Genomic DNA, 10,393 nt, shown 5'->3' with positions numbered 1-10,393 from the left:
GAGTCCTCAAGCAGAGACAGGGCACTGAGACAAGAATGGTCCGAAGGAAGTTGTTGGAGGGGATGGGACTTCAGAGACAGACTCCAAGGATGAGACTCCATTCTGGGGGCTGTTGTCTCCCAGGCTGAGCTCAGCAGGCTGACACGGAGCTATGACTAAGTGATCCCTGCCTTATGGATGGCATTGTGATCTGAGACCAGTTACGAGCCTGTCCCTAGCACTGTAGAACCTGACCTTATTCAGTAATAGAGTCGTGTTTATAGAGTTCATCAGATTTAAAACTTAAATTGCTCCCTCTCCATCAACAGAAGGCTGGCATCCTAATAAAGAGGGGAAAGTTGGGCACGAGAGACAGACATGTACAAGAGAGATGACGTGAAGGCAGAGAGAAGAGGGGCGTCTGCTTGCCCAGGAACAACTGAGTCTTCAGAGCCTGGGAGAGAGGCACAGAGCGCACTCCCTCTCAACCTGCATTCTGGACTCCCAGGCTCCAGAACGGTGTCATACCATTTGTCTGTTAAGCCACCCCAGTGAATGGCGCTGTGCATTGTAATTTAAGGAGAGAGCATCAGCAACTGGACGCAGTCAAGGAAGTGCCACAAATGAGGGACAGTGGATAGCTTGGAGAGGGGAAGACGGTGACTTGGTGACCTCAGGAGAGGGTGGTGGTGCAGACTAGAGTCTGTCAGCAGATGACACTCAGGACTCAGATGGCATCTTCTCGGGAGGCACTTGCCCAGAGCACCAGCTCAGGTGGAGGGGGTAGGGAAGGACCTGCCCTCAGGGAGGCAGCCCGAGGGCCCAGTGCCCAACTCTGACCTGGCTCTTACACAGCCAGCTGGCACCACAAGCCCCTTGATGTTCACAGCTTTAAAGTTGTCTTTATCATCATTGTGAAGAGGAAAGAGCAGCCGTGGACGCACGTTCAGCTACCAGACTCCAACTCCAGAGGAGCCAGGCGTGGCTCACTCATGGGCACCAAAGGACTGCAAAAACCTTTCTTAATCAATCATATTTTATTACCAGTTATAAATATTTTCCATTTGTCCCATATTTACAATTGAAAATAGTTCAGGATATTATACCCTCACCCACCTCTCCGCATCTCTCTATAAACACCATGAAAATTGATAGGAAATAGAAAGCTCTTTTGTGGGGGAGGCCACCCACCTGGCTCCCCCTCTCAGACTCCAGACAACCCCACGTGACAGCAGGCAATGTTGCAGCTGATGCTACACAGTAGCAAGGCAGTGGCTGGTGGTGTCCTGGGAGGGTCAGGACACCAGGCTCCTTAGGACATTGGTGATAGTCCAGTGTTGCCCTGAGCACTTCTGCAGCACCAGCTGGAAGCCAAACTCCATGTCACTGTTTTCTTGCAGCTCCAGGCAGCGCTTAGACTTGCGGTTCTGGATGGAGCCTCCCTAGGAGCCAGACAGAAAAAGTGTCAGAGGGCACAGAGGTAGCCAGGCAGATCCAAGGAGCCCCATGCTTTCAGAGTAGCCAGCACAATCTAGATGGCTTGGGAACCAGCATTCTCATGACCGTAGGCTCCCTCCACTCCTGCATACTGATATCCCAAGGAATGGATGCATGTCTCAGTTTCCCCATAGGGCCCTAGTTCTTTGTAGGGACAGGATCCTGTCTACCATTTTGGGCTGTGACACACTGCTTTGCTCCTATAGCTAGTTCCTAGTCAGGGATCTGGCCCCTGCTCTGAGAAGCCTCATTTTGCGAACCTCTGCATAATCAACTTGCATCCGAGCATTCTCACACTGGGGACTTCTTGATCCAAAGGTCCTCCCACAGATGAAAGCTGCTAGTGCTGGGCTCAATGAGACCGAAGACCTTGGATATTGTCTGTTTGACCATTATACTCTGAGTCCTGAGCATACATGAATCTCCCATGCAACTGATGTTCTGGAAGGGTTTGTAGCCACAAATACTCAATTTATGCCCAAAATCTCCTGAAGGAAGTAGTGTTCCCCAAAGCATCTATCAGGCAGCTTAGGTGAGATCCTGAAGGGTTGCCTCTGGACGTGGGGACAGAGCTCAGGCAGGAAGTCAGGACCAGCCCAGCTCTTGAAGGTCATGCTCTCTCTGCTTGATTTCAGCCTGGGCAGAGAGGGGAGACTGCTGATCTCAGAGCTTCTCAATTCTGCTTGTCAGCTGTGGGGACTTGGGTTAGGGTTCCCCTCCCCCTTTTATTTGTCTTGTCAATAGGGCTAAGGGGTGACTCTTAGAGGATAAGCAGAAGGGCTAGTGGGAGACCTGTTTCTCTGCAAGCTGGAAGATACTAGCACACACAAGGGGCTGTTCAGGGCCTCAGCCTGGGGGAGGGTACATAGAAATGAGGCTGGACCAAGCTCCATCCATTATGCTGGGGATTCTGGCTGCTCAGCACATCTCTGGGGCCAAAAGCAGGCCCTGCCAACAGCCAGGCTGGCTGCTTCACATCTCCCAGGCTCCAGGAGCTTGGAAAACCTTGTGGAAGAGAAACAACTGCAGCCCCGCCCCCTTCCTGACTGCCACTCCTGCCTTGGGCACCTTCCCAAGGCAAGAGTGAGGAAGGAGTAGAAGAGTCTCCTTCAGAGCTGCAAGGCTCACAGTTCCCAGGCCCTGTCCTGCCACAACCCGTGCTCTCAGCACCCTTGAGACAGGAAGTATGTGATTATGAGGGAGAAACAGCCAGTGAGGGCTTCCAGAAGGGTGTGGAAGAAATGGTTCAAGTCCAAGAGCAGGAATGGGGCGGGTAGAAGGGACTCCACTTGACTGACACTATCGGCTCTTTCCTGGGAGGGCTGTGAGTGAGGCCAACAGCTCTCTCCTCAGCAGATAGAGCTTCTGGAAAAGTGAACAGTGTAAGCAGCCCCAAATGCTTCCAGGAAGCACACTTGGGGGATGGGGAGTACAGCCAAGACCATCTTTGGAGGCAGGACTAGCACTACCCTCAGGCACTGCCCTCCTCCTCAGAACATCACCTCCAGGTCTCATGAAACAAATGCTAGGCATTTTCCTACCACTCATCAGACTTGCAAAGGAGTCTTAATTCCTTCTATTCATAGCTTCCTCACACCAGGAAGCAGCCTGGTGCCCTGCCTTTGTCTTAACCTGGAGTTTCTGCCCTGGAACTAACATTATTCGCCATTCTCCTGGCACCTTGGCTGGTGTGTTCCTGCCCAATCTCATGAGTTTCTTACGACACTACCTGGAGGGAAAGGCAGTAGAAGCCCTCATTTTACAGAACTTAAGGCTGAGAGCCTGGGAGACCTTCCCAAGATTCCACGCAGGGCCCAGCTGGGACCCCAGGGAATTTTCCCCCTTCCCTATTCTTCACTAGATAAACAGCCAACAAACTTACCACTTCCCCACCACATGCCTATCTCTGAGGTAGTGGCTAGACTGAAGGAGTTGGTGGTACTCTGTGCTGGGGAAGAAGATGTCTCAGTGAACGAAATCAGGTTTGGTCTGTCCCCTTTGAGGGTTCTCTGAAGGGACATGATTCATGCATCGTCCTTCCAGCCACTGCCAAATATTCAATGAAAGTTGAGGACCAGGTCACAGTAAATCTCTATTTCTCAGTCCAAGACACTTCCAAAACTCAGGCACCTTTCCACAGATGACCTGGCGCCATAGAGATAACCCATGCTTAACAATGCTTCCTTAACACCTGCACTCCCTGGTGAAATCTGCTCATCAAATGTTTCCTGCTTCTGACAGCTCCCTGCCTCACTCCTCAGCGCTTCCTGTCTATGACCCCCGACATTCCTCTGCCTCATGCAATGCCATGCTCCCCTATATAAGTTCGTACGAAATTCTCAATAAACAGAGCTTGATCCGTCTGATTGTCTTGCTGTCATTCTCCGCATCTCCTGTCCCCCATTTGTCTCCCCCCAGGATAGCCCACGTTGACTTGGCCCCACAGGTGGGGGCAAATGAGCATCTACCAAGTTCCATGTACATTTCTCAGCTCCTCCATGTATTCATGACTGAAAAAGAGAAGGATTTTGTTCTTGTGGCAACTGTGCTCTAGGAGGGAGAGTTGGCAGCAAATTGTGGAAAGAGGAGGAGGTAACAAGGGTATGCCCGAAGTCATGGAGCATAGGAGGTGGCTGGGGGACCCTGCGGGGTAGGGGATGATTATCAGTTGATAAAGATGAGACTTAAGCAGACACATGGAGGAAAAAAATGGCTGTCCAGGGGCAGGTCCAGGGACCTAGTGCAAAGCTCTAGAAACAGCGATGGGCTTGGGGTGAGGCTCAGGAAATTTCGGGGGTGCATTTGTTCAGAGGTAGAGGAAACATCGGCCTAAGGAGTGAGGGTAGAGCCACTGGACTCTGGCTTTTTATCTATGAGGCAGAGCTATTCTTTGCTGGGTCTGATCCACATGCTAAAGAGGCCACTCTGGGTGCTGGGCTGGGCTAAGTGTTTGGGAAAGAAGGATGCTGGGTCATGTGCTCTGCTGGTTGGCTCTCATCCTAAGCCCCAGGGTTCAGCCTGCAGCTCTGAGCCTCTTGTCTCTGGAGCTATAGCTAGATCCTGAGATCTGAGCATTCCTCCCTCCATGGATGGCCCCTCTTGTTGGTTTACCAGTCTGGTCATCAAAATTATTTGTGTAATACTTACAACTACGGGATCTAGAAACACACAATACTTTTAATTAAAGAATTTAAATAAGGGCAATTAAACCTGGCAGGAGAGAAGCTGCAACACACAGAGGGCTTAATTGGAATGAAACCCTAATTAAATATGTAAGCAGCCATTTAAAAAAGCGGAAGTTGAATGTATAGGAAAAGAATACTAATAATTCCTAGAGGCAGTCCCAGCCACTGTCTTGTTCTTCCTTCCACCAAAGGGCTCAAGCAGAAGCAAGTAAGGAATGACTTTTTCTCAGGCTTTGGTCATGTGATCTAGGGAGTGATCTTGGCTTCTGCCTATCACCTCATCTACTATGCTGGGCCACTTGAGATCTTAGTACAGAGAACTATGGCTATGTTAGGACACATGGAAGTCACTATTGGTGAAACCCTCAGGCACAGATCTCAGTTCATGATACAGTCAAGACCCTCTCTGCCTCAGTTTCCCCAAGAGTATATTAATTAGATGGTGACTAGATATGAGTCAGATACCACCAGACTAATTCTACCCTACCTAGACAGTGCATGCTGAGGTATCTTCCTCACTGTAGCCCCTATGGGTAGAAATGAAGATTTCTCATTTCATAAAACTAGAGACTAAGGTTGAGAGCTTGGGGAGCTGGTTCAGGCTCATGGTTAGCAAGTGGTGGGACTGGGCTTGAAGCCCAGGGGTCATCTATTGGAGAGGAGAGTCACCAGAGTGCCTGGGAAACAAGGGCACTACCCTGCTTTCCAATTCAGTGGGTCTCAGGCATGGCCTGAAATGTGGCTCTCTCAGTCCCAATTGCCATCCTAATGGCAGTACTGGTTGGGTCCAGCTTCCAAGGACCAACAGCACTTGTGACCCTCTTTTAGGAAACGCCTGGCCTGTGTCCCTGGCCAAGAGCCTCTGGGATGTCTGGGCTGACCTTCTTTATATTCAGGATATGTCTAAGGCCAACTGTGTACCAGCTCCTAGATCCTAGATTCCTTGACTCCTTTACTTAACTCAGAGCTCCTATCCCACCTTCCTTGCTAATGAACTTTCCAAGGGCAAGCAGCCCTGTGGGTCTTGGGCTTTAAGCTCAGCCAGCTGCAATGTTTCCCAGTTAAGTGCTTAATGATAGGTAATCAAATACTTCAAAGCTTGGGCAGAACATTAGGCCTAGTTACACAAACCCCAAGATTAGGTGTTTTGTAGAGTAAAGTGGTCTTTGTGTAGTATGAATATTCAACACTTACTGTGTTCGATATGCACTTTGGTGTTTTCTTACTTCAAAGGGACTCACCTAAGCCTAAGTGAGACTCTGCCTGAGACTGGCTGGATGGGGCACTGGCTGGAGATGGGTATTTGCAACATCAAGTAACCAAGGATAGATAGAGAGGAGTCCAAAGACACCGGTGTCTGGAGAGTTGGCCAAGGCAGCTGGGGTTCTGCCAGTTCACACATGCCTGACTCAGCAAGGAAACCCCAGCCTCAATTTCCTTCTAACTGTTCTGGACAAGGATAGAGCTATCCTAGGGTGGATATTTACAGCGCGGACTCTTGGGACAGATTCTTAGGTCTGACATCCAACAACTACTTAACTTGTTTGTGCCTTGGTTTCCTAATCTCTAAAACGGGGATAATGTTAGAACGTGCCTCTTAGCCCCACCATGGCTTTAAATTAGCATTTATAAAAGGTTAGCAGAGTGCCTTATAGGTTATAAATGCTCTATAAATATTTGATACATTTAAAAATCTCATGCCGTTGTGGGAGCTGAGCAATCACATCTGCTCCTGTCCCTGATCTCTGCAGAAAGAGAAGGAAGAAGAAAATGCTGATTGCTCTAATTTTAAAAATAACTAAGAAACCAGGGTCTAAACAAAGCGTTGTCAGTCCCTTGCAACTGGACAGTCCCACTTGCACCCTTTCCTGTGACCTGCAAATGAAAAGCTGCTTTCTCCACGAGCCATAATGAAACACCTGATTATAGCCTTTTCTTTTCAGCACAAAAGGTTCTCAAGGCTGGAGTGCTGACAGCACTTGGGGACAGAGCTGGGGAAAGTCAAAGCTCCTCCTCCCAAGTGGAGGATTCACAGGCAAGACTAGAAGGGCTTCCGGGGACAGCTTTTGTTTGTCAGTGGGATATTTACTCATATCAGGTTATCACATTAGACCCCAGCAGTCAGAAACAACAACCCCAGCATGTGAGCTGGGCTCTGTGATCTCCTGGGGGCATTTTCCCACTTTATTTTTCTGGCTCTTCTCATTGACAGTCTCTCCTAAATGCAGCAAACCCAGGACTAGAAAGTGGGGCTTCCTCCTGGTGACCCTGGACACTTAGCCATGAGATACTTCTACTGTAGAACTAACAGTTGGTAATTAGCATAAAGTGCAAGCTAGAAAGCCTGACAAAATCCCCCCTTTCAGACAATTTACACCAATCTGTACTCTGCTCCATGCAATATGAGCATCTGTTTAGTACAAAAGATTTTTCCACCTCCTCAGAAAAAAAGGTCATAGGAAGAAATGCACATGCATGCTCATGTGTACACCACATATATAAAATGGGTTTTGCATGCTTCTATGAACAGTAAATAAGAAGGTAGGGTTTTGCTTGTCTTTGGACATACATCTAGCTCAAGATCCGGTGATCAGGAGGCCTCTAAAAGTCATACATTTATTTTAAAAGGCCCCTTCATTTGATCAATGGCACATTATGTCTGTGCTGATTGGATTTTGTCAAGTTGACATAAACTGAGGCATATCTGGGAAGAGGTAATCTCAATTAAGAAATTGCCCCCATTAGATCAAGCAAGTCTGTGGGGTATTTTCTTGATTAATGATTGACATGGGGGGGGCAGTCCACTGTGGGTGGTGCTACCACCAGGTAAGTGGTTGTGGTTTGTATAAGAAAGTAAGGTGAACAAGTCATGAAGAGCAAGCCAAGAGTAAGCAGTGTTCTCCATGGTCTCTGCTTCCGTTCCTGCCCGACTTCTCTCAGTGATGGAGATGGAAGCCAAACAAACTCTTCTCTCCTCACGCTGCTTTTGGTCATGGTGTCTATCACAGCCGAGGAGGAGCAAGCCAGAACAGTGTCCGCTTTGTCCCAGGCAGAGCTGCCCAAAGCGTGGGACACAGTCCTATTATCCATGCTACTGGACATTTGAAGAGAGTGTCACAGGGCGGATGATGGATAAGGGGTCCCACAAAGTATCCCAAAGACCCTCATTTAAGTTTGGCTTCTTCTTAATTTGTGGTGCTTTGTCTTTGGGCTCGCCCAGTAGTCTTGAAGATGGCATAGGCCCCTCAAGCTCTGCAGTCTGACTTCAGTAGCTTAGACTTGTAGAGATTCAGGGCTGAGAAGGTATAAAAGCCACCCAGTTCGACTTCTGTAGATCCCCATGCCTGGCCTGTCTATGATCTACCAACCTAATGGATAACTCTGACACTCTGATTTTTTTCCCTCTCTGATCATCTACATGGCTCTATGGGACAAATTGTCAACCACCACCGCCCTCCCCACCCCACTACCAAATACACTTGGCAGTCCTTGAGATTCCAGAATGAGGAACTCAAAGCCTCTTTCCGTATTTCTGGTCTTTGGAGCACCCATTCCTTTTAAGGCCATTCATGTGCACACGAGGGCTGGGGGAAGCAGGAACTTAGAGGGCACATATCATGGCAGCCTTCTCAGGGTTCCAGCAAGCTCCTATGGAGGTGACCCTAGTACTGGATTAACTATTGAAAGCCACGGAGATGGTCAAGGTCGGGTAGCCTTGGCAACCTATTCTTTGCTCTCCTGATGTCCTTCCAGTGACACAGTGTCTGCTGCTTCCCTTTCCTCGTCCAGAGGTCACTGACAAAATGCCTCTTTTACTAATGCTATACTGGTGTCTTAGGATGTCCTCTAAATCCTAAGCTGAAGGGAACTCTCGGGAGATTCAAAGTTGTACGCTTAATGAATAGGAATTTATAATACCAGGAGATAGTCAGTTTGGGGATTTCTTTAATGGGGCAGTCGGGAGTTAGAAAACTCATAGAAAGCAACTAATAACCAGCCACCATTTCCCATGGTAAAGAAGGTTTCACAGTGTGTGGATGGAAACGTTGGGTATTTTTGAGAGGAATTTGTTTGAGGGAGTAACTTTGGTCACCTTACTAACTGTTGTTCAAGTCCAGAGCTAGAGGTTATTATGGTTTACTAATACCATCCCACCTGTATCCCCACCCAGCCATTATCTCTAATTCATCACTGTAACCAATAGAGCATTGCCATGCCTCTGAAAGTCCTCCCTAAATGCTGTCTTCATGGCTACCAAATCTCCCCACCTATCCTGTGGATGATAGGACAGTCCCTTTCCTACCCCACTCCCCATCTCCAACCTCTCCTCTTCTACTGGGGATACCCACCAGCTGCTCTGGGTATCCCAGCAGCTGCCTTGGGTATCTTCAGATCTCATCAGAGATACTGCTATGTCTTCCTTGTGTTGATGTCTGTGTCTTTGGCATGGTGGTGTTGTAGTGGTGGGGCCTATTGGGAGGTCCTTAGGTCACTGAGAGCCTTGTCCTCTATGGAATCCTTGTGTTAGATACTGTGAAAGCTTGTTATTACCAAAGAGAGCTTGAGGTCTCATTTATTGTGAGCTCCCATCTCTAGCCATGGCAACGCCACCTTCAGGAGGCTGTCAACAGAGCTGAGAACTGTGCGTTAAACCCTCCCTTTTGACCAACACTTCTTAGAGCTTCACTATAGCCTCCCTTTGATTTAAGGTGAAGTCTAGAGTTGGGTGTGGCTTTAACAACCTCCCCTGCCACCTGGCCATCACACTCTAAATTCCACCCCTGCCACACAATTGCTACATTTTCAGAAAGGATGCTGGGTTTTGCTTGGCCTTAGCCTAGGCAGAGCTTCTGTTTGGGGTGTTCCTTTCCCTCCCTCCATTTAGGAACTCCGGTACAAGCTTTCAACAGTCAGATCAAACAAGCTGCACACATGAATCCGTCCTTGAGTTCTGCCAGTCACCCCAGGCTCCCAGAGCCCTCCACAGCCCTCTGTTTCTGCGCTCATCAGCCTGTTTTGTTATGTGTTTACGTGCCCCTGAGCTCCTCGAGGGCAGAAACCCTGTCTGATTCACATCTGCATTCCCCCTGCCAAACCTCTGTGCTCAATAAATGTTTGATGAACAACTGAAAGAAAGAATGTTCATCGTCAGAAAATTGCTCATCAGAGCCCTGTACATCAGCATTGCCAGGAGATGTTTTCATCAAATGTGGTTTCAGGATGTCCGCATCTAACAGTGTCTGGGTTCAGACGGAAGTGTTAGAAATCTATAAGGGCTTGCAGAGGTTAGAGGGGGCACAAACTATTTGTTAAACAGAAAACCAAGGTATGAGATGGAATAGAGATATGCAAATGTATTTTCTGTGTAGAACCTAAGAGAATCCCACTGAATTATTTCTAAATTAATTCAGTGTGTCTGAAGTTTAGATGTGGTCCTCAAGAGAGTAAATAATGCATACTTTGAAACTAGAAAAGAGATTCTAAATGCACCCATAGAAATCTCCTTCCATCTCGGTCGGCTTCTGCAGCAGAATATTCTAGTTGGTCTGGCCACTGCATAATTTGCAAAGATTAAAATGTGTTACAAGAAGCCGAGCGTTGGTGGCGCACACCTTTAATCCCAGCACTCGGGAGGCAGAGGCAGGCAGATCTCTGTGAGTTTGAGACCAGGCTGGTCTACAGAATGAGTTCCAGGACAGCCTCCAAAGCCACAGAGAAACCCTGTCTCAAAA

General features: G+C 48.3%; 1 protein-coding gene across 1 annotated transcript in view; it reads right to left on the bottom strand.

Moving 5' to 3' along the window:
* Positions 1 to 997: 997 nt before the first annotated feature.
* Positions 998 to 10,393, bottom strand: part of Galnt18 (polypeptide N-acetylgalactosaminyltransferase 18) — a 292,370-nt gene continuing 282,974 nt past the window's right edge. Inside the window, exon 11 of the mRNA XM_005075674.4 lies at positions 998 to 1,421. Coding sequence (XP_005075731.1) covers positions 1,275 to 1,421 — 147 coding nt within the window. The 3' untranslated portion in view covers positions 998 to 1,274. The remainder of the gene's footprint in view (positions 1,422 to 10,393) is intronic.

Source organism: Mesocricetus auratus, unplaced genomic scaffold (genome assembly GCF_017639785.1).
Source record: "Mesocricetus auratus isolate SY011 unplaced genomic scaffold, BCM_Maur_2.0 Super-Scaffold_4256, whole genome shotgun sequence".
Taxonomy (NCBI): Eukaryota; Metazoa; Chordata; class Mammalia; order Rodentia; family Cricetidae; genus Mesocricetus; species Mesocricetus auratus.
Note: the sequence above shows the minus strand (reverse complement) of the source record. Positions and strands in the feature narration are given on the sequence as shown.